Here is a 22,867-nt window from a genome sequence, read left to right as displayed (position 1 = left end):
TTTCTGCGTTTAGCATCAGGCAGGCTGGAGGGCCTGCTGGGCGCCCCGTGCCCCCTGGTGCAGGAGGGGCGGGCAGAGGGCTGGTGTCTCAGTCCTCTGGTGCGGGAGGCTGGGGGCAGTGAGCAAACTTAGAGGTCACGTCCTTGGACATTGCCCCCGGAGGGGATGGGGATGGAAGAGGGTGGGAAGTCGGGGGGGGGGGGGGGGGAGCAGGAGGATTCTGAGGGTCACACTGGATGCCTCAGTAGAGGAGTAAGGACAAGAGGAAATGAGCAGGGTGGGCGTTGGGTGGGGTCCGGGCCTGGGAGGAGGCTGAGTGTCATCAGGGGTCAGTGGGCGGGGGCCGGTCAGCAGGGAGCCGCTGGCCAGGGAGGGCTGATGAGCTGGAGGGTAGGGCCTGTGGGCCCGGCCCGGGGACCCTGACCACCAGCTCCATGGGCTCACGGGCCTTGTTCCGATAAGCCCGGCGGATGGTGTCCACGGCTCGCTGGTGGGTCACCTGCTCCAGGCTCTCTCCATCCACAGCCACAAGCTCGAAGCCCGCCTGGAAAAATCACGGCGCGCGCTGACCTCAGCCCACCCCCCTCCCCACACACACACTGTAACCTCTCACCTCCAGCCTGCGCCCTCCCTCCCTCTGGGTGAAGGGGTGGACAATGAGGGCTGTTGTGCCCGGAGCTGTTGGGGGCAGGGTGGGGCCCAGACAATGGCCCTTTGTCCCCAGGGCCTGAACAGACCGGCCACCCACAGGCCCCGGCTGGCAGGAGGGACCTTTTCCCTGGGACTGCTCCTCTCACAGGCCCCACCCTCAGCCACCTGCCACTCACCCAGTCAGAGGAGCAGGGCCCGCCCACCCCGGTCCCCAATACTGCAGGGGCCCGGGGCGGGGTGAGGGGCGGGGGTCTGGGGGCGCCACGCCCACCTGCAGGGTCCCACTGAGGAAGGCGGCCCCTCCGGGGAAGATCTTTTCTATCTTCACCATGGGCTGCACCCTGGACTCGATGCCCCCAGAAATGCTGATGCCTAGTGAGAGGGAGAAGCCCTGGTGAGGGTGCACCCGCACCCCGAAAGCCGGGGGCCTCAACCCCCAGGCTCTGTTGCCACTTGGTCCTCAACTTGCCCCCAAGTCCCCCAGATTCCCACTCCCCAAATTTAGATTCCCCAGTGCCCAGATTCCTTTCCCAGGCCTAGACAACCTCAATACGAACCCCCAAATCCAAGCCCACCCACCTCCCCCAAACCCCAGCGTTGCCCGCGGCGGGCCCAGTGCCCCCAGACTCACCCAGAGATTGCTTGGTTTTGGACAGCGTGACTGTCCTCAGCTCCCCCCGGGGGGCCGCTGTGGCCACCTCTGCTGGCCCGACAGTCCCGTTCTCCGGGGGTGGCGCTGGGCTGTCCCCTGCCTGGGCTGCCTGCCCGTCCAGAGGTCTGGGCAGAGCGGGCCTGGGCCTCCGTGGCTTGTGGTAGCGCCCGTTGGCCGTGCTGGGGCAGGAGGTGGGCGCCGGGGACGGGGACCGGCCGCGCCCCGGGGACTTGCCCCGGCCCCGGCTGCGGCTGCGGCTACGGCTCTGGGCCGGGCCCTGACTCCGGCTCTGCCGAGGGTCTTCTCGGGGCTCGGTCAGCAGCCAGTTGGGCCTCTGGGGCCGGGGTGCCACGGGGGGTGGCTGGGGAGGAGGGGTGCCGGTGCCTCGGCGCGGGGCGAAGGCATCCACTGGCACGTCTCGGAGAGGGGGGATCCCTTTCGGAGGGTGGCGTGGGGTGGCGGCGGTGGCCCCCGGGGACACCTGCAGGTCTTCCAGCCGCTCCCTCAGCTCCCTGTCGCCTTCCTCCTCAGAGAAGCCGTTCACGGGCAGCAGGTAGAAGCCGCCACGACTGTCTGGGGGAGGGGCCCGGGTCAGGCAGCGCCCCCAGCCCAGCCGGGCCTGCCTCGAAGGCCCCATCCTTGCCGGCCACTAGGAGAGTGCCCAGTCCACCCCTGGGACTCGGTGGGGCCTGGGTGCCGCCCACCCGGGGTGAGGCCACAGTCTCCTGCCAGTGTCTTATTGCTTCACTGCAACAACTACCAGTTAGTTTAGTTGGGTTTTTTTTTTTTTTTTTTTTTTGCTTTTTGGGTCACACCCGGCGATGCACAGGGATCACTCCTGGCTCTGCACTCAGGAATCACCCCTGGCGGTGCTCAGGGGACCATATGGGATGCTGGGAATCGAACCCGGGTCAGCGGCGTGCAAAGCAAACGCCCTACCCGCTGTGCTATTCCTCCAGCCCCCAGTTTTGTCTGGGGGGACACTCTGCCGGGCTTGGGGGACCACGTGGTGCCGGGGATAGAAGCCGGGGCCTCCGGCTCTGCAGGGCATGCGCTCCGCTCTCGAGCTCTCTCTCGCCCCCTCTTTAATTCAAGGCTGTGGGGAAGCTCTGTCCGCACCCCCACCGGGCCCCTCTCAGAGGCGGTCACACAGAACGAGACAGATGAGAGGGGCCTGAGCACATCCTGTACACAGACGACCTGAGTTCGATCCCCAGCTCCCCACATGGTCCCCTGAGCACCACCAGGAGTGATCCCTGAGGACAGAGCCAGGAGGAATCCTGAGCACCGCTAGATGTGCACCCCCCCCCCACACACACACACACGCTCGCGCACACACACACACACACACGCACTCCAGAAGAAAGAGATTAGAGCAGATTTTAGAATTTCAACCCCCCGTGAAAGAAATGCCAGGTCAGCAGGGCAGGGTGGCAACGGACCAGGAGACGGAACTGGGAAGCCACAGGCCCCAATGGGCAGGGCTGGACAGCCCCCCTAAGCTCTGGGACTCGCACTGACCAGGCACAGGTGTGATGAGATGCCGCTTGGGTGGGGTGTCCTGCCGGGCGGGCCGCAAAGCCGGAGGCCGAACTAGTTAGAGAGAGCCGGTCAGAGGCAGGGCGTCCTGGGGGGCCCTCAGCTGAGGGGCGCCCTCTCCGCCAGAGGCCCCGCCACCCCCCCGTCCCCTGCGGCCCCCGGGACAGACCTGCCCTGCTCCTGAGGGCCTCGAAGGCCTCCAGCTCCACAGGCATCACCATGCTGTCGAAGCGGCCCAGGTCAGTGGGGGCCACCACACTCCTAGAGGGGCGGGAGGAGGGGGGAGGGGGGAGCCAGGGCTCCTTAGGGAGGAGCTGGGCCACCGGGCGGGAGGTGCCCGGGGTCTCCGTCCAGTCCCCTGCCCACCTGATGTCTCTCAGTAGTAGCAGCTTGGTGGGCCTGTCCAGGATGGCCAGCAGCGGCCTCACCAGGTCTTCCACGCCGCCCTCGTGCACGTACTAGAGAGGGGGGGGGGCACAGCCCGTGAGGGGGGGCTCTGGGGAGGCAGCCCCTGTGTTCAGTTTAGGAAGGTTCTTCCCGTCCCCAAGTTTGGAGTAAAGGCGCAAAGCCTTTCCATGTGGCTCCAGGCTTCTCTGCTCCCCTCGGCCAGGCCCGGAGCAAGGCTTGAGGGGAGGCCAAGGGCCTCTGCCCAGGTGAGAAGGACCTGAACCTCCAGCCCAGAAGCCCGTCTCCCCGTGGCCTCCTGCCTGCCCTCCCCCTGCCACGGCACACAAGGACGGAATTGGAGCCACCACCAGCTGTGGGCTGGCTACGGACCCACAGCTGGTGGTCAGGGCCAGAACAGGCAAGCTGGAGAAGGCAGTGGCCCCGCAAGGGTCTCTAGTCGGTCCCCAGCGGGGTGGAAGTCTTTCTGCCTGGCACTACCCGGATGCCACCAGCCACACCCTACCAACAAAACCGGGCAAAGGGAACCCTGGGAGCGACCCTCACTGAGGGCACACCGCCCCCTGGTGGCAAGAGGGAGCCACTGCACCGCCTGCTGGCGGCCCTGCCCTGGTGGAGGCCGACAGCCATAAATGTCTGAACCAAACTGCAAACTGTGTGTGTGGCCCCAACCGCAGGCAGAGCTGCAGGGACTCACACATGCACCTACTTACCACCCACACCCTGGTTAGACATCTCTAACCGCACAGAACCTGTCACACACACTCACATTCTCCCACACCTGCTTTCAGCAACTGCCAAGCGCCAGGCCCTATACCGGGCAGTGAGGGCATGACAGCGAAGAGCCGTTCTAGATCCTCGGGAACTCATTCTAGCGGGAATGAGGGGTAGATTGGTGTCCCCCCAGTGAATTACAAACCACTGACTGTCGGGCAGAGTGAGGCTCTGAGGAGGGCGGGGCAACCAGAGGAGGCTTCATGGAGGCGGCGGCATTTACACTGATACTTTTGTGTTCTTGGTCTTTGAGTCACAGTCAGTAGTGCTCAGGGGACTTTATGCAGTGCCAGGATCGAACGTGGGTCGGCTGTGTGCAAGAAAAGCCGCTGAGCTGCTAAACTATCTCTCTGGCTCCTTTACACCAATTTCTTGTTTTTGTTTGGGAGGGGACACATTTGAGGGTTCCCAGAGCTTAAGGGGTACCAGAGGTGGAACCAGGCCAACTACGTACAGAGAAAAACTCATGGTAGGAAGGGGTTGGGGGGGAGTCTTGGGTCACACCTGGCAGTGCTCAGGGGCTACTCCCAGCTGGGTGCTTGTGGGTGGGACCAAGCTGTACCGAGGAACGCAACCAGGTCGCCTGCGTACAAAGCAAGAGCTCCAGCCCTCGGAGCTGTCTCCCCGGCCCCTGCACTGACACCCAGGACAGACGCAGGGCCCAGGACAAGGCTGGGACTCCAGAGCTCCAGGGGTGACGTGGAGCTGTGGGGCCACCAGGGGGTGTGTGGGAGAGCCTGTGTGGGCTGCTCCAGCTGTGCCAATAATGGGAGCGGTGCCCCTCGAGTCGCCGAGTTTGCAATCAGTGTCGACCTAGTGGGCGACTAGAGGAAGATGAAAATGTGACAACAGGATAGCGAAGGTGGCGGGGGTGGGGGCGGGGCATTCAAGGCAGGGAGGGCCTTGAATGCGAGGACGAGGAAAAGCCGCTTGTCCTGAGTTGTGCCGAGTGAAGACTTGGCGGAGTGGGAAGGGGGCCCAGCGGGAGAGAGCAGAAACAGCCGGGTCCCGGGGGGCTAGGGTGCTTGCTCTGTATGCAAACCCATCTGGGTTGGGTCCCAGCACCCCAGATGGTCTCCCCAACCCTGCCAGGAGTAAGTCCTGAGCACCCGTGAGTGTGACCCCCAAACCAACATTTTTTTTTTAAAGGACAGATGTGTCTCAAGCAGTGCCTTACTGAACACTGGGCCAGGATTCCATCCCAGAGGGTCTGGTGTCTCGTCGCGGCGGGGCGTGGGCTGGGTTTGGTATGGGAGGGTGCATAGGGCACGGTGGGAGGAGCAAGCGATGAGGACGCGGGAGAAACAGATGCAGGGCCCCACCTAGTGGCCAGAGTCCAGCATTGCAGGAAGAGGCAGGCGCACACACACAGCCCCACCTAGCGTGGAAAGACGTAAGCTTGGCGCTCCAAGACTGAGTTGCCTGCACCCTGCACCTCCCACCTGCAGCTCTCCGCAGACTAGGCCTTGGGTAAGAGATGCAGGAATTAGGGGCCGGAGCCAAACGACAGCGGGTAGGAAGTTTGCCTGCAGAGGCCAACCAGGATTCCATCCCATACAGTCCCCACTTCCTGCCAGAAGTGACTCCTAAGTGCAGAGCCGGGGTAACCCCTGAACACCTCGGGCTGTGACCCAAAAACAAAACCAAAACAAGAGATGCAGGAATAAGGGAGTCCCCAGGCGGTACACGCAGACACGCACATCCTCAAATATAGTCACAGTTTGGTCACACAAACTCACCTACCAAATATCAGACACAACAGAGGCCCACCCTGACCAAGGTGAGGGGTCCTGGGAGAGCACAGATGATTCCCTGACACTCCTCCACTTGCACAGTCACTCGGGCTCACAGGCACCCTCGGGATTCTTGAGACAGAACAGGAGAGGGGGGTTCCAGTCCCCCTTCTACTTCCTAACATCTGGACTCCGAAAGTTTCACCTCCCTCTCAGCTCCACCCCTGCCTCTGTGTGAGTGGAGGGGTGAGGGAGAGAGAGAGGGGGAGGCACGAGCATCAGGAGACATGGGGACAGGCTGGGGTTCAGAGGTGCTCAGAGACAACTGACTGTAAGGACTCCCCCTCCATCTCCTGCTTGACATCTTCCCTCAGCAGCCTGGATGTCACCTCCTCAGGGGGCCACCCAGACTGCCACATCTAAGGACCATGCCTCGGGGGCTCTCCTCTCCATAGAGTCTCACAGCTCTGAGTATATGAGCTCTCCATTTTGTCTCCTTCCTTCACAGCTCAGTGTGTGAGTGTGTGTGTGTGTGTGAGCATGTGAGTGTAGGTGTATATGAGAGGACACGTGTGTATATGTGCGAATGTGTGAGAATGCATGCATGTGTGTGTGAGCATAGAGAGGGCATGCACGTATATATGTGTATGAGCATGAATATGTATGTGGGAGACAGAGAAAGAGAGAGAGAGAGAGAGAGAGAGAGAGAGAGAGAGAGAGAGAGAGAGAGAGAGAGAGACTGAGAAGTCATTTGTGCTTTTGCAGACCGCCAGTGTCCAGGGCCTCAGGAGTGAGGGGACCGCATTCCTGGTGACTGGCACAAATGGGGCACCCGGGAGGCTCACCCGGGAGCAGTGGCGGGTGACCGCCAGCACCTCGTCCTCCGTGAGCAGCCGCCGGGCCAGGTCCTGAATCAGGGGCCGGCGGCTCTCCCAGGCCTGCACCCGCTCCTCGGCCTCGGGCAGCCGGCTGCAGGGGCTCGCGGGCCTGCCAGAGAGCAGCGTGCGGCCCCTCTCCCGGTCTGTAGGGCAGAAGCAAAAGGGTATGAAGGAACCAGGAGTAGTTGGGGGACGGTGACAGGGGCTTCCCCCAGTCAGGGTCAGGCTGCAAAACAGCCCCCTGAGAAACCCTGATGATCTCTCATGGTATGGCCCCCTGTGGGGCTCCAAACCAGGCACCACCATCACCCCAAAATCTGTTTTTAGGAGTCCCAGTTCCCCATGCGCCCTGGATTCTCCCTATAGCTCGCTCTTTCCTGGTAAAATGGGTATAGGTTTTTATTTTAAACTTTTGGGGTCATACCTGGCGATGCTTAGGAGTTACTCCTGGCTCTGCACTCAGGAATTACTCCTGGCATTGCTCAGGGGACCATATGGGATGCCGGGGACCAAACCTGGGTCAGCTGCGGGCAAGGTAAATGCTCTCCCTGCTGTACTATTGCTCCAGCCCCGTCCAGTTCTTTTTAATAGTACCCTTCACCCCACACCTTCTCTCTCTCTCTCTCTCTCTCTCTCTCTCTCTCTCTGACCCCCAGACACTGTGGCCCAGAGCCCCGGCGCTCTCCCAGTCATGCACCCCACTTGCAGCTCCACAGGAAGCCGGCCTTGGGACAGGGGTTGGTGGATTACCACGTCTCAGTCTCCAGGTCACAGACTTCTGCACGGGACCCACGCTCCCTGCTAGGAAGAAGAAAGAAGCTCAGTGCTGGGCCGGGTCCCCCCAACCCCATCTGAAAGGGACTGGTGAGATAGCTGGGGGGGCAGGGAGCCAGACTGGCTAGACTCCCCCCACCCCAGGCTGGCACAAAGCACTCAGGTTGAAGGCGGCGAGGCCTGGAGGTCAGGCTCAGGCCCAAGGCTTCATCTGCAGGCCCTGGGGACCTGCCCAGGGAAGGTTTGGGGCCGAGAGATGGTGCAGTCATTCAGCAAATGTGTGGTGGCCTGAGCCCAAGGACATTTGGGGTAGCACCTGCCTTCAGGGAGAAGAGAAAGGGAGGCTGGAGAGGTGGCAGGCGAGAGGCCTGGCGGACTGTGGCAGGTGGCAGCTGAGGGAGGGCCTTGCCACTCTGACCGGAAGGTATGAGGGGACTGTCCTCAAGGGGCAGAGCCCAGAGCTTTGTCCTCGGCTTGTTCTTGCTGTGCAACATCTAATCTCTCTTCTGGAATCAGCACCCAGATTTCAAGGGTGTTTCAAGACACACCCCTGTGTCTGGGCAATGAATGGCCCGAAGGTCCCCTCTCTGCACCGGGACACTGGGATTTGCTGGGCAAGTGGCCTGCCTGGGTCTCCGGCTGGAAGGGTTTAAGAAGAGGCTCTCTCTGCCCTTCCCTGCAGCCGACTGGACACTAGAGCCAGCCCAGGGGAGAGAAGCCGAAGGTGAAGAGGGCCAGTGCTGAGAGACTGTCACACCATGACATCACCTCATGGCAAGTCCTTTTCAAAGGTGATGCGAGGGCACTTGCCTTGCACACGGCCCACCCAGGTTCGACCATCGGCATCCATCCTCGGCATCCCATATGGTTCCCTGAGCACTGCTAGGAGTAATTTCTGAGTGCAAAGCCAGGAGTAACCTCTGAGTTACATCACTGAGTGTGGCCCCCAAACATGCAAACAAAAATCCAAGGTGATTTGGGGCTGGAGCAATAGCACAGCGGGTAGGGCGTTTGCCTTGCACGCGGCTGACCCAGGTTCGATTCCCAGCATCCCATATGGTCCGCTGAGCATCGCCAGGGATAATTCCTGAGTGCAGAGCCAGGAGTGACTCCTGTGCATCGCCAGGTGTGACCCCAAAAGAAAAAAAAATCCAAGGGGATTTGAGTTTCTGCCCAGGCAAGCGCACGAGTCTGCTCATCCTCTCATCCTCTCATCCTCTCGGAGAGGGTCTCTGAACTAGCAGAGGGGAGGGGTCCCGGCCACCCACGTAGGCTGCTCAGGCCCTTCTGCCTGGCTCTCACCTAGACATGGCCTTGCTGAAAGACGGCTTTAGGCCAGAGAGACAGTACAGCGGACTTGTGCATGCAGTCAACTCGGGTTCAATCCCCTGCATCCTCACAGGGTTCCCCAAGCCACTGCCAGGAGTAATTCCTGAGCGCAGAGCCAGGAGTAGCCCCTGAACAGCACTGGGCGTGGTCAGTCCCTGCATCCCCGCCAAGAAAAAGATGGCTCTAGAACTAGGTTTGTTCCACGGCACTCTGAGCACCAGTAGTGATGCCAGATACTCTGGGAAAGGAGTGTCATCTGCCACAGCACACCGCTCAGGCTCCGGGTGACACTCGTCTCCCTCTGGTTTCTGTCCCTTCCTGGGCCAGAAATGAACCGAGCCGCTGGGTCCTCTCTGTTCCTAAGGAAATAGGTATGATGGGCCCAAGGGATATGCAGGGGTGAAGCCTCTTGCCTTGTACATGGGTGACCCGGGTTTGATCCTTGATACTGCATTTGGTGCCTGGAGCTCTCCAGGAGTGACCCCTGAGTGCAGAGCAGAGCCAGGACTAAGCCCTGGGCACTACTGGGTGTGGCAAGAAAGAAGAGAAGGAAGGAAAGAAGGAAGGAAGGAAGGAAGGAAGGAAGGAAGGAAGGAAGGAAGGAAGGAAGGAAGGAAGGAAGGAAGGAAGGAGGGAAGGAGGGAAGGAGGGAGGGAGGAAGAAAGAAAGAAAGAAAGAAAGAAAGAAAGAAAGAAAGAAAGAAAGAAAGAAAGAAAGAAAGAAAGAAAGAAAGAAAGAAAGAAAGAAAGAAAGGAAGGAAGAAAGAGAGAGAGAGAGAAGAAAGGAAGGAAGGAAGAGAAGGGAAGGAAGAGAGAAAGGGAGAAAGAAGAAAGAAAGAAAGAAAGAAAGAAAGAAAAGAAAGAAAGAAAGAAAGGAAGGAAGAAAGAAAGAAAAAGAAAGAAAGAGAGAGAAAGGAAAAGAGAAAGGAAGAAAGAGAGAAAGGAAGAAAGAGAAATCAAGGAAGAAAGGAAGGCAGGGAGGGAGGGAGGGACAGAAGGAATAGAGGTATTGGTAATCCCACTTCACACACAAGAAGATTGAGGCTCAGGGGGATATAACTGACTCAGAACTATAAAGGGGGTTGCAGGACTGAGCCTGGCACTTGCCTTTCTCCATGTCCAGACGAGGGCGTGACCTAGCGGGGCTCCGGCCATCCAGCGTCCAGGCCTCTCTGTGCCCGTCCCCTGCCAGCCGGCCCTGCCGCCCTCCCTTGAAGAAGAGGTTCATCAGCGTCTTGGAGCGCTGCAGGGCCCCTTTCTCCCCAGAGGACCCCAACTTCTCCTTCTTCCGCTGCTTCTTCTCCTCTGCAGACACGAGGGATCACCCGGGAGGGCTGGAGGGGTGGGCAGAAGGGAAGGAAGAAGGGGGCAGGGGTTCGGGGAGGAGAAGGAAGAAGGGGGGCAGACAGGATCTGCATCCACGTGAGAGGACAGGGATGGGACAGGGCTGTGGAGGGGGTGTGGCTTCCGACTTTCTGCCTTCACACCCCACAGCTGTGTGAAAACTCTCCACCGAGAAGCATGTGTGTGCACACACCTGTGTCTGTGCATGCACACGTGTTCATCTGTGTGCACACCCGTGTCTGCATGCACACAGGTGTGCATGCATGCATACGTGCATGCATCTGCGTCTGCATGTGTGTGCAGGATGGAGGGGCTGGTTTGGAGCCTAATGTGACGGGAGCGGGGACTGGGGCTGAGGGTGGGTCCCGAAACCAGAGCTGATTCCGAGCTCTTCTGGGCTGGGGCTTGGTTAAGGCTGGGATGAGGAGAGGGACACGCCCAGGTCAGCCTGGGGGGCGGGACGCTGGACAGATGGAGGTTTGGAGAGAGCAGCGACCGCCTTCCCCCACCCCCGCCGCCCCCCACGTACCCCACAAAGTCAGGTGGCTCTGGGAGCGAGTGATGGGGGGCCGGGGCCGACTGAGCGCCAGCAGCAGAGCAGTCTTGGGGGACTCAGAGAGGGCGGAGTCCAGGCGGCGGGTGGGCGCGGGCGCCTCGGAGCGGATGGCCGTGTCCCTGAGGATGACGGTGGGGCGCACGCTGCACCAGGTCTCCACGCGGGCCCCCGGCTCCGGCTCCGTCTGCATGGCCGTGTCTGCCCGGCCCCAGCTGGGCTCCTCGGGCCCCAGGCACACGTCCATGCGGTCGGAAGGGAGCGAGCCCTCGGTCGAGCTGTAGGGGGCGCTGGAGGCGAACGAGGACACGCTGGAGCTGCTCTCGGAGGCGGGGGACAGCTGCTGCAGCACCCCGTTGCTCACTGTGGACGGCCGTGGGGAGCCTTAGTGAGGCCCTGCCTGGCTAGCTTCTCGCAACCCGGTGGGCGTGGAGTGGGCCGCTCTAGGAGGCCCCAGTCACCTCTCCAGGAGCCCCCCCGGGACCTGAACTTGCATCTTCCCCAAGAGACCTCGCACCCCTGCAGAAACTGCCCCACCCAGGGGCCCAGCCTCTTCCCTGAGCCTCCCGGGCGGAGCACTTACGTCGGTCGAGCCAACAGTACTCAGAGACCATCTCCTTGTAGGCAGGGTAGCGGCCAGTCTCCTAGGAAGGAGGGAGGGGGCCGTGTGGGGTGTGACAATAGGGAAACAGGGTTGGAGAGACAGATCAACAGGCTGACCACAGCGCAGCAGGCCCACCCCGCACCACATGGTCCCCCCAGCACAGCTGGGGTTGACCCCGGAACCCTAGTCTGGGAGTAACTCCCCAGCATCTCTGGGTAAGGCCCCCAAAACAAAGCCCTCCCAAATGGGGCAACAGTGGGACATAACAGCCCTGTGACACAGCCCTTTATGTCTCAGACCTTTGTTCCCCTGTGCTGTTGGCCTGGGTTCCCTTCCTCCGCTCATGTAACTAGCTCCGGCCCCCTCAAGAGGGAGCGGCCTGCCTGAGACCCTGTCCAGCTTGGAGTAATGGCCACAATCTGCAAGTAGCCAGTGTACGTGTCTGTCTGTCCCCAGGAACAGAGACCTGGTGTGCCCAGTGAGGTAGCCGGGGCGCTGGGCACAGGGAGGTCATGTACAAAGTGCTGGAGACTATTGTGATAGGACAGTGGGGAGGGCCTTTGCCTTGCATTCGGCCGACCCGGGTTCACATCCCCGGCATCCGATGCGGCCATCCCAAGACTGCCCAGAGTAACCCCTGAGAACCGATGGGTGTGGCCCCAAACAACAGCAAAGACTGCGGGACAGAAGGGTGAAGGGATGTGTGGAAAAGGAGTGAGGCCAATGGAGAGGGAGGGAGGGGGGAAGAGGAGGAGGAGGAGGAGGAGGGGCAGAGGTGGGGGTGCAAGTAGCAGGGGTGCTGAATGTGGGGTGAGGAATGAGCTGGAGAACGAAGGAGGGAGCCAGGGTCAGGACTGGGCACAGGACAGATCAAGGAGCGGCCCGGTGGGGGCAGGAAAGGCCCCACTCCCTGTGAGCCCTCCATGAATAATGAATCCAGCGCCTGCCCTGAAATCCAATCTCTGGCTCCAGCCCCAAGAATGTCCATCCCCAAAGCCACAGTGCTCACCAGCCCCCTCCCTTCCAGCCCAGGTGGTCAGCACACATGAGAAGGGGCACTGCCGGGGGGGGGGGGGGGGGGGCCTGGGAGCCGCTCCTGAGAGCTGGACATTTTGAACCCCGGTTTGTCCCTCTGCTCACGGGGAGCTGATGGTCACCCTGCCCAGATGGGGGAGAGGCCGGAAATGGCAGGATGAGGGTCCCAGCGAGGCCCACCCCCTCCTGCTCCTGCCCACCTTGATGGTCAGCATGATGTGGGTCTGGCCTTTGAGCACCTCCACCGCCTGGCTGTGGCTGAGGTCATCGAACCTGACGCCGTTGGCCGCCAGCACCTGGTCCCCCACCTTGATGCCATGCTCCTCGGCCAGCCCGCCATGGTCCACTCTGGAGTGAGACAGGCAACCTGGGAAGGGCCCCGCCGCCCCCGCAAGCAAACCCCAACTCCTCCTACAGCCCCTGCGCCACCGCCCCGCTGGGGTCTCACTGCTAACTGCAGCTGCTCGCGCCCCGCCCCCAAGCCCCTCCCAGTCCTGGTCGGGGCTCACTTGGACACGTAGATGCCCAGGCCGAACTCCTTGCCCCCGCGGATGTTGAATCCCAGGCAGAAGTCGTCGGAGGTGGTGTAGAGGTGCACGATGCGCCGCGCCCCGTCCTCGGAGCTGCTGTCGGAGCGCGAGGAGCCGCACTTCTCCACCACCAGCCGCCGGTTCACCACGTCCACCCTGGGAGGAGAGCCAGGGCGTCGCCTGCGTCCCCGGGCCCCCCCCCCCCACCACAGCCCTCGAGAAGACCACTGCACTGCCCAGCCCGGGCTTCTGTGGGACTACAGATTCTTCAAATCTAGGAAATGGTCCTCTTGCCTCCCTTTTTTGGTTTGGTTTTTTAAATTTTTTTTGGCTTTTGGGGTCACACCCAGCGATGCTCAGGGGTTACTTCTGGCTTTGCACTAGGGAATTACTCCTGGAAGTGCTTGGGGTACCGTGTGGAATGCTGGGGATTGAAGCCCAGGTCAGCCACATTCAAGCAAATGCCCTCCCACTGAACTATCACTCCAGCCCCATGTTTGGCTTTTTGGTTTGGTTTGGTTTTTGGGTCACACCAAGTGCTGTTCAGGGCTTACTCCTGGCTCTCTGCCCAGGGATCACTCCTGGCAGGGCTTAGAGACCATATATGGTGGCAGGGATTAAACTGGGAAGGCTGCATACAAGGCCGAGGCAAGTGCCAAATCATTGTACTTTGTCTCTGGCTCTCCCTCCTTTCCGTCTTTTCTCTTCCTTCCTTCCTTCCTTCCTCCTTCCTTCCTTCCTTCCTTTTATTTTTTTATCATTTGACTTCTTTTATTAAATATCAGATGTATAGCAGTTTACATCATTGACTTTTTTCTTTTTTCCCCCTCTTTCTTTCTTTTTTTTTTTTTTGTGTTTGGGGGGCAACCACACCCAGCAGTACTCAGGACTTATTCCTGACTCTGTGCTCAGAGATCATTCCTGGCAGGCTCGAGGGAATCTGTGGGATGTCTGGGATCAAACCTGGATTGGCAGCATACAAGGGAATCACCCTCTACTTCTCATTTTATTTTATTTTATTTATTTTTCTACTTCTCATTTTTTGAGGGGTGTCTCCCTCCTAGTGCTGGCTACACACAGTGGTGCTATGGGGGGACCGTGGCCTCGAATTGAACCCAGGTCCTTGCATCTGCATCAGTTCCTTGGGCTACTTCTCTGATACCCACAACTTTTTAGTGAGCAGTTACTATGTGTGAGGTCCCAATCTGAATCCTCCCACAGCCTGAGGGAGAGTCACTGTCATCGTCCTTGAGCTCACAGCAGACAGTCTGGGGGACGGAAGCAGCAGACAGGGTCACTGGGACTGTGGCTCACACAGTTGTCGGGGGAGGCTCAGAGACATGTGGCCTTTTCTCCTTTCAGTCCGGACCTGGGTTTCCAGGGCTGGTGCTGGGGAATGACAGCCCTAGTGGCCTGGAGGGGGCTGGGAGGGGCGCGGCCGCCTTCTCACCATGTGGTCTTCTCCTTGGAGAACTTGATGGCCGGCACACGGCCCATGCGTCGCACCATCATGTGCAGGCAGCTGCTCCCTGTCAGAGTCTTCACAGCGCTGCCCATGGTGGTGCTCTCCAGGCTCAGCCCGTTCACCTCTGTGATCTTGTCCCCCACACACAGGCCAGCGCGCTCTGCAGGGGCAGGGGGAGCTGGCGTGGATCACCTGGGAGGGCGAGATCTCCCCTACCTCCCGAAGGTGAGCCTCCTCCATCAGACTCTCTTCAGACCAGACTTCTTCCATCAGGCCAGGATGAACCTCCCCCCTCAGACCAGACTCCTTGGAGTAAAAGTGAGCCTCCGAGAAGACTGGGGATCCCCACATGAGACCCGGGCTCCCTGATAAAGGCGCCCCGTGCTGTACCAAGGAAGGAGGTGAGGGGTCATGTCCTGAGCCCGCATCCCGCCCTGGGACCCGCGCACCTGCACTGCTCCCCTCCTCCACCTTGCTGACAAAGATGCCCAGGCCGTGCTCGGAGCCGCCGCGCACGCTGAAACCCAGCCTCCCGCCGGGGCTCTTCTCCACCCGGACGGCGTGGATGACGTCGCTCTCATCACTGTTGGCTGTGGGGTGCACAGAGGCAGAGCTCCAGGCCCGTTCTGGTCACAGGGGGCCCTGGGTGTGCGAATGCTGCCTGGCTGGCTGGGCACAAGTACCAGGGGCTAAAAGGGAGGGCAGCCAGTCTCGAGTCCTCTTTGGGGGTTTGGGGGCCATGGGCCAGGGCTGGTATGAAGCCAGCAGGACAGGATTCCAGCCAGAAAACAGTGAGTGCTCTCCTTCCCTCATCACAAGGGTCCCTCTGTGCCTAGTGTCCAAGGCTCAGTGAACTCCGTGTGATCCAAGGCGTAAATGGGTCAGGCCCCTAAAAGCCTGCTACGTGGCTCTCAGAGGGACAGGAGATGTTCTGTGGGGCCAGCGAGGGAGTCTGTGTTCTTCAGCCTCCAGCACAGGAGCAGAGCAGCACTGGCTTCAAACAGCCGAGTGGGTATTCTGGGAAAGGTGTCACGGTTTTGCTTGTGTTACTCAAAGCACGGGCTGGAGCAATAGTGCAGTGAGTATGGCGTTCGCCTTGCACGCGGTCGACCCGGGTTTGATTCCTCTGCCTCTCTCAGAGAGCCCGGCAAGCTACTGAGAATATCTCGCCCACACAGCAGAGCCTGGCAAGCTCCCCATGGCGTATTTGATATGCCAAAAACAGTAACAAGTCTCACAATAGAGATGTTACTGGTGCCCACTCTAGCAAATCGATGAGCAATGGGATGACAGTGATGACAGTGAATTAGTGATACTCAAAGCACAGCACAAAGCCGTCAGAGAAGAGTTAGATGGAAGCAGATAATGGGAAGGGAAAACTGTATAAAGCCCTGTCAATCAGAGCTGGGACACAGCTCAGTGGGAAAGCACTGACCTTGAGTGTATGAGGCCCTGGGTTTGAGCCCTGACACCATGCAAAAATACAAACATGGAGCTAGAATGATAGTACAGTGGGTCTGGCACTTGCCTTGCATGTGTCCTACCTGGGTTCAATCCCTGGCATCCCATATGCCTCCTCCCCCCGCCAAAGAGTGATCCCTGAGTTCAGAGCCAGGGATGAGTCCTGAGCACCACTGCTTATTACCCCAAAATAAAACAAAACCACAAAAACTTTCAGATGGGGCTAGAGAGAAAAGCTTTATGGGCTGAGCTGATCAAAACAGCGCTGGGGGGTCCCCCAGATCCACAGCACTGCATGGCCCCCAACAGCATTGCCGGGAATGACTTCTGAGCGCCAAACTGGGAAGTAGCCTCAAGCTACAAAGGGTGTGGTCCCCAAACCAAACCAAAACCAAACCTCCAGCTGTCAGGCAGCGGAATGAGTTCTTCAGGACAGCGAGCGCTCCATCATCGGAAGCTGAGACTTGGTACCCCTTTGGCCAGGATGTGCTGAAAGGATCCCTGGGGTCCCTACCTTTGAGACCTGGTGACTGTGAGGGGGTCCCTAGGAGCACACAGCAGAGAAACAGCATGAAGGCAGGCTGCAGCCAGGCACGGCTCTCCCAAGACGGGGGAAGGCCAGGTAGGGGGTGCCCTAGGTCTGCAGCAGTCAGGAGAGGATTTGGGGGTTAAGACAGGGGGCTGGAAGTGGGGAGGAGAAAGGGTGAATGCTGATGAGGGGCTGGAGTGAGTGAGGTCTTCCAGAAAAGGGTGTGACCAGAGCAGGTCTGGGGTCCTGGAGAGAAGCTGAGCTTGTCTCGACGAGGCCACACTAGGACCAGGAGAGAGGACATTATAGGGCGTATAAAAGTAACATGTGCCTGGCCCAGGTTTGAGTCCCAGCTCCATCAGGTCCCCGAGGAGGTCTTGGAGGCCCCCAGCATGACTATGGAGACCCCTAGTCCTGGTGGGGTGGTTCTGGGGGCACCCCCAGCACCACATGTCTTGAGCAGCCTATTATTCTTAGGTTTTTGCAGTGAATTCTCAGGCTATTTGTTTGAGAACTCCTAGTGGGGTGCCCAGGCCTCTTGGGCACCACTTGAGAAGCCCCCTAAAAAATGAATGACGGGGATACTGGTGGTGGAAAATGTGCACTGGTGGAGGGATGGGTGTTTTTGATCATTGTATGACTGAAACGAACATGAAAGCTTTGTAACTGTAGCTTACAGTGATTCAATAAAAAAGAAAAAATGAATAAAACTGTTAAGAGGGAGAATTAACACATAGAAGACACACACACACACACACACACTCTCTCTCTCTCTCTCTCTCTCTCTCTCTCTCTCTCTCTCTCTCTCTCTCCCCCCCCTCTCCATTGTGACCTCAGAGAAAGTAGGTTTGCCAGGAAGAATTCCTCAAGGGCAGCCTGTGGGCAGGTCAGGACAGGGGTGAGGGGAACCCTGTGCCTTCTGGCTGCTTCCTGCTGGTCTGGAGCTTTTGTTCTCCTTCCCTTCCATGGGGGATAGAAAGTTGGGTTTGGGGGCTGGAGCAATATTACAGAGGGTAGGGCAATCCGGGTCCAATCCCCGGCATCCCCCGAGCACCGCCAGAAGTGATTTCTGAGTGCAGAGCCAGGAGTAACCCCTGAGCACTGCCACAAACAAAACAACAACAACATTTTCCCATCGTTTTCTGAATCCAGGGCTTTGCATATCTGAGCCCTGTTCCTACCACTGAGCTACTTTGCTGGCTCCGAACGTGGGGTTTTGAACCTAGGAGCCAGGAGACCCCTTTGGCTTCCATTGTCCACTCCTGGCCATTGTCCAGCTCTCGCAAAGGCACAAGGCTAAAGTTTTATTTATTTATTTATTTATTTATTTATTTATTTATTTATATATATTTTTTGCTTTTTGGGTCACACCCAGCATTGCACAGGGGTTACTCCTGGCTCTGCACTCAGGAATTACTCCTGGCGGTGCTCAGGGGACCATATGGGATGTTGGGAATCGAACCCGGGTCGGCCAAGTGCAAGGCAAACGCCCTACCCGCTGTGCTATCACTCCAGCCCCACAAGGCTAAAGTTTTAAATCAAGGCTTTCCCTTGTCAAGTTTCAGGTTTTTTTGTCTTTCTTGTGGTTTTGTTTGGGGGCCAATCCAGTCTGTGCTCAGGGATCCCTCCTGGCAATACTTAGGGGACCACAAGTATTCAGTGTTGGAGACTGAACAGAAACTGACCGCATGCAAAGCCTGTGCCATAGCCCTTGTATTATCTCTTCAGCCCCTGTTTGTTTTGATTTTGGGTTTGGTTTTTGGGACCACAGTCGGCAGTGCTCGGGGACTGCTCCTGGCCCAGTGCTTGGGGAACCACGCAGTGCTGGGCAGTGAACAGTCCTCCTGCATTCCCGGCAAGCACTCCAGCCCGTTCTCTGGCCCCGTGGCTGAAAACTTCAACCCTTTTCTCTGCTTCTAGAAGGAACTGTATACTCCTTCCTCCATGGGATCCCCGCTGTTCATCTCTCTCCCGTCACCTCTGCTCACCCTATCTGGCCACCTCAAGTTCATGATCCTGTGATCCTTGACCTGGACCTTACATGGCAAGGCTGCTCTCTCGGCCTTCCGGGAGCACCCCACCTAGAGAGGACACCCCTCCACGAGACTCTCAGCGTGCACCCCGTCCAGCAGCCTCCAGGGAACTTTTCCAGTATGGGAGGTCTTAGGCTTCCTACAGACCCACCCAAGTCAGAAGTTTTCCACCCCTCAACCATGAACATTTGCATTTGTGCAAACCAAGAGTTTCCGCAATCAAAATGAGATAGTACAGCAGGTAGGGCACTTGCCTTGCACATGCCCAACCTGGGTTCTACCCACAGCATCCCATATGATCCCCAAGCACCGCCAGGAGTAATTCCTGAGTGCAGAGTCAGGAGTAAGCCCTGAGTATTGCCAGTTGCAGCAAAAAAAAAAAAAAAAAAAGAAAGAAAGAAAGAAAAAGAAAAGAAAGAATCACAATCTGTTTCATCAAGCAATTCTGGTGCATTCAAATCCAAGAACCCGGGCTGGAGCGATAGCACAGCGGGTAGGGCGTTTGCCTTGCACGCGACCGACCCGGGTTCGATTCCCAGCATCCCATATGGTCCCCTGAGCACCGCCAGGGATAATTCCTGAGTGCAGAGCCAGGAGTAACCCCTGTGCAGAGCCAGGTGTGACCCAAAAAGCAAAAAAAAAAAAAAAAAATCCAAGAACCCTCCTCTCCTCGCGCCCCAGAGCTGCAGCCAGCTCTCCTGCTGGGTGATTTGTTTGTGACCCACCATTTCCTGACCTTTCACCATAGGTATCTTCTTTGGGGGGAAGGAGGAGGAGGTTGTGGGGTCAGACTCAGCAGTACTCAATTGATACTCCTGGTTTTGTGCTAGGGGGTCATTCCCCGTGGTGCTTGGGGGACTGCTTGGTTCCAGGAATCAAACTGGAATCATCCTCATGCAAGACAAGTCTCTCACCCACTGTATTATATCTCTAGTCACTAGACTTTCTTCTCCTCCTCTTTTTTTTTCCCACTTTCTGGGCTACAACTTGCGGTGCTTGGAGGGATATTAGAGGCTCAGTGCTCAGTGGTCACTCCCAGTGGTGCTGGGGGACCATGAGGTGTCAGGGATCAAAGCCAAGCCTCTGGCATGTGAGACCTGTTCTCAGTCCTTTGAACTATGTCTTTGGTTCCTTCTGCTGCTGCTGCTGCTTTAAAAAAAAGGGGGGGGGTTATCTTTAGTGATGTTCAGGGTTAATGGTACCAGGAATCAAACTCAAGACCTCACACATACTAGACACATACCCTGCTGCTTGGACTATCTCCCCAGCCCCAGGACTGTCTTCCAAGTATGTTTCACAGTGCTAGGTATCTTCAATGTAGTTTGTTTTGTTTTGTTTTGCAGGAGGAGGCATTTGGGGCACACATAGCCATGTTTAGAGCTTACTCCTGGTTTTGTGCTCAGGGATCATGCTAGGTAACTTTTGAAAAAATGAGGGGGTAAGTGGGTTGATGAATGAATGAGTGAATGAATGATTGATACAAAGTGAATGGGCGGGTTTGGATTAAAGCCATTGGAGCTTCTCCAGGTTCAGCTGAGTCTGAGGGGGTTGAGGGACTGTGTGGCAGTAATATGTGTGTCTTGTTCCTCCCAGTCTCTCTCTCTCTCTCTCTCTCTCTCTCTCTCTCTCTCTTCTGGGGGACTTTTTGCCTTGGAATGGGTCTAGATAGGAACCCAGGGAGAGCTCCAGGCTGCAGTGAAGTAGATGTTGAGAATCTCATACTCCCAGCCCAGATAGGCCAGGGGCCAGTTAGCCAGGGCCAGGGCCCAGACCTCCTGCTACTAGGAGGAGCTGCTCTCTCTGCCCGCTGCACCCCAGTCTAAGGGGAATAACCTCAGGACTGCTAAAAGAGGGTTTTTCATTTGTTTGTTGGCCATGGCAGTGCTGGGGAGGCGAGTCCAGGGTTCTGACCATCCAAAGCTTGTGCCCCAGTCTCTCGAGCCAGCTCCCTACCATGAAGGCAGTTCTTTGGCAGTAGAGAATCCACAGCTGCATCCCAGTTCCAGCTAGGGGCGGGGCGAGCACAGACCTAAATAAAGGGGGCCTGACAAGGGCCATGCTGCCAGCTTATCTTCTGCTTCAGGTCTCCTGGTTCCTCTGGGGATTTCTGCTCAATGACCAGAATGACAGTGGTGTGGCCCTACACAGTTCCTACGGTTCCTCTTTAAGTCAGGCCAAGTAGGGTAAGGGGGCAGGGAGCAGGCCAGGCTATCAGGTAGGTAATCCCACCTTGGAACAGCACGTTCTGCCCCTGGGTCAAAATCTAGCAAGGGCACGAGATGCTCAGTTGGCTCGGGAAGAACGGGGCTGATGAGTCTGGTGTGGGAAGCAGCCAGGAAGGTTCTGATGGCTGAGCAGGGAGGAGCAGAAGATATTTATCTGCACCTGACCAGAAGGCCCAGCTCAGCCAATTCCCCCGTGCCCCTGCCCCCTCCAAGCTGGCATTCAAGGTCATACTTGCTCCAGGTCCTGCCTTTGTCGCCTCACACCTGTCACTGCAGTCGGGCTGACTCTTAAGAACCCATCCCTCCATCTCCCGCTGTCTGCCACTGGCCTTTGTTTTCCCACACCCAGATCTCCTTCATGTTCCTTTTTAAGTCCACCTACACTGGCATCTCTGGCATCTCTCTCTCTCTTCCTTTCTTCCTTCCTTCCTTCCTTCCTTCCTTCCTTCCTTCCTTCCTTCCTTCCTTCCTTTCTTTCTTTCTTTCTTTCTTTCTTTCTTTCTTTCTTTTTTCTTTCTTTCTTTCTTCCCTTTTGCAATTATTAGGGCAATTCCTAACTCAGTGCTGGGAAGTTGCTCCAAAAGTGTGTTTTGGGGTCCATGAGGTGCCAAAGTTCAAACCTATTTTTTTGCTTTTGCTTTTTTGGGCCACACTCAGAAGTGCTCAGGGCTCACTTCTGGAATAGCTCAGAGGACCACATGTGATGCTAGGGATCAAAGCCAAATTGGCTATGAGCAAGGCAAATGACTTACCTCCTGTTTGATCTCTCTGACCCCTAAACCTGCACCTCCTGCATGTAAAGCATGCACTCCAGCCCTTTGAGCTTTTCCTCAGTCACATTGGCATTTCTAGAAGGTGAAAGCTGAGTCTTATGTCTCTCTTGGTCTCCTGCTGGGCCAGGGCCAGTATGGAATAGGGACTAGGGGGTTGTCAATTAGATGGCATCAGGGAATGTCATAAAGTCAGCTCTTCCTCTCCTCCAGGGACCAGCCTGCCGGCTCCCTCTGGGCCCTTCTACCCTCCTCTTGGGAACATTTGCTCTAGAGCCTGAAGCCTTTTGTTCTGTCTGCCATGAGCTGGAGAGCAGGTTTTGCATGCAGGAGCCCCAGGTTTCATCCCTGGACCTACATGGTCCCCCAGTACCACCGGGGTGGCCCTCACCCCTGAGTTGGGAGTCACTGGAATACCTGCCCGCCCCCAGTAACAACCAAAAAGAACACATAGTTTTCCAGAGCCCACCCACCCCCATCCCCAAAACTCTAGTGGGCTCCTGCCTGATGCCCACTGTTGATCCCCAGCCCCCCCCCATCCTCCACTCCCGGGCCCCACCTTCGATGGGGGAGTTGATGAGGATGACGCGCCCCATGGGCGAGGAGGCTCGGATTCCGCGCGGGGGCCCATTCAGCAGCCGCTGCTGCTTCCTCAGCAGGTATCGCGTTGCCGCGCCAGCCGAGTCGCCAGGCAGGTGGCCGTGGGAGGACAGCGAGAGGGAGCTCAGCGAGCTGGAGCTCAGGTCTCCGGGGCCAGGGGGCTCACCCACCACGAACCCCTGCGCCATGCTGCGGCGCAGCGCCCCGGGGTCCGAAGGAGCCCCTAGTCTTGGAGGGGCAGTCCACCCAGGGTTCTGGGCTCCATAAGCCTTCTGTGCGTGTGTTGGTGGTGGTAGGGGGGTATCTCAGTCTCCGGAGCCCCCCGCCACAGATGGATCAGACCTGCGCAGGGAGAGCAGAGGTTGGGGAGGTGTGTGAGTGGGGCGATCTTGCTTGCCCCCCAGAACTCCCATCCTCACGCGCGGGGAGCATTCTGCCCCGGCGGGCTCTAGACACCCCGCCATCCATGCACCTGGTGGACTTTCGGGGGTATTTACCCCTGGCCTGGGGGCACTTCTTCCCCTCTTGACTGATCTCAGTAGAGGAGTGAGGAGAATGAGGTGTCACCGACCCGGGCTGGGGTGCGGACTGTCCTACATCACCTTTCTTGGGGGTCAGGACCGAGGACAGTTGCTGCCCAGGGCCCCACACTCCCTGGCCCCCGGGGATTCCCTGGCTCCCGGCCGCTGGCTGGGAGGACCTGACTCTTTCTCTTGGGGTTCTGTTGGCCTGAACCCCCTCCCAGCACCCCATGCAAAACGTGGGCTCAATTCCCTCAGGGTCGCTCTGGGACCCAAAACGCAGCACCGCCCGCCCGGCTCCGTCCTTCCCGACCCGCACCCTGCTTCAGTCACCTGGCTCCTGAGTGTGGTCCCCGCTGGCCTCGCCCGCCGGCGGGGCGCTGACTGCAGCTGTCTGGGAACCAGCCCCGGCTCCCAGTCGGTGAACGGGGCCGGCCTGCGCTGCCTCGCGCTCCCATTGGCT

General features: G+C 58.4%; 1 protein-coding gene across 1 annotated transcript; it reads right to left on the bottom strand.

Moving 5' to 3' along the window:
- Positions 1-234: 234 nt before the first annotated feature.
- Positions 235-22,118, bottom strand: PDZD7 (PDZ domain containing 7). The gene is made up of 16 exons (XM_004616407.3): positions 21,843-22,118; positions 14,715-14,855; positions 14,251-14,425; positions 12,780-12,956; positions 12,471-12,618; positions 11,215-11,275; positions 10,608-10,994; positions 9,842-10,039; positions 7,383-7,433; positions 6,600-6,775; positions 3,209-3,300; positions 3,012-3,103; positions 2,825-2,896; positions 1,283-1,876; positions 923-1,023; positions 235-544 (listed from the first exon to the last, which is right to left on the bottom strand). Exons 1-16 carry the CDS (start codon positions 22,069-22,071, stop codon positions 323-325), a joined length of 2,916 nt encoding a protein of 971 aa, XP_004616464.2. The 5' UTR covers positions 22,072-22,118; the 3' UTR covers positions 235-322.
- Between the last annotated feature and the right edge of the window lie 749 nt (positions 22,119-22,867).

Source organism: Sorex araneus, chromosome 11 (assembly GCF_027595985.1).
Source record: "Sorex araneus isolate mSorAra2 chromosome 11, mSorAra2.pri, whole genome shotgun sequence".
Taxonomy (NCBI): domain Eukaryota; kingdom Metazoa; phylum Chordata; class Mammalia; order Eulipotyphla; family Soricidae; genus Sorex; species Sorex araneus.
The sequence above is the reverse complement of the archived record's forward strand: the minus strand, read 5'-3'. Positions and strand labels throughout refer to the sequence as shown.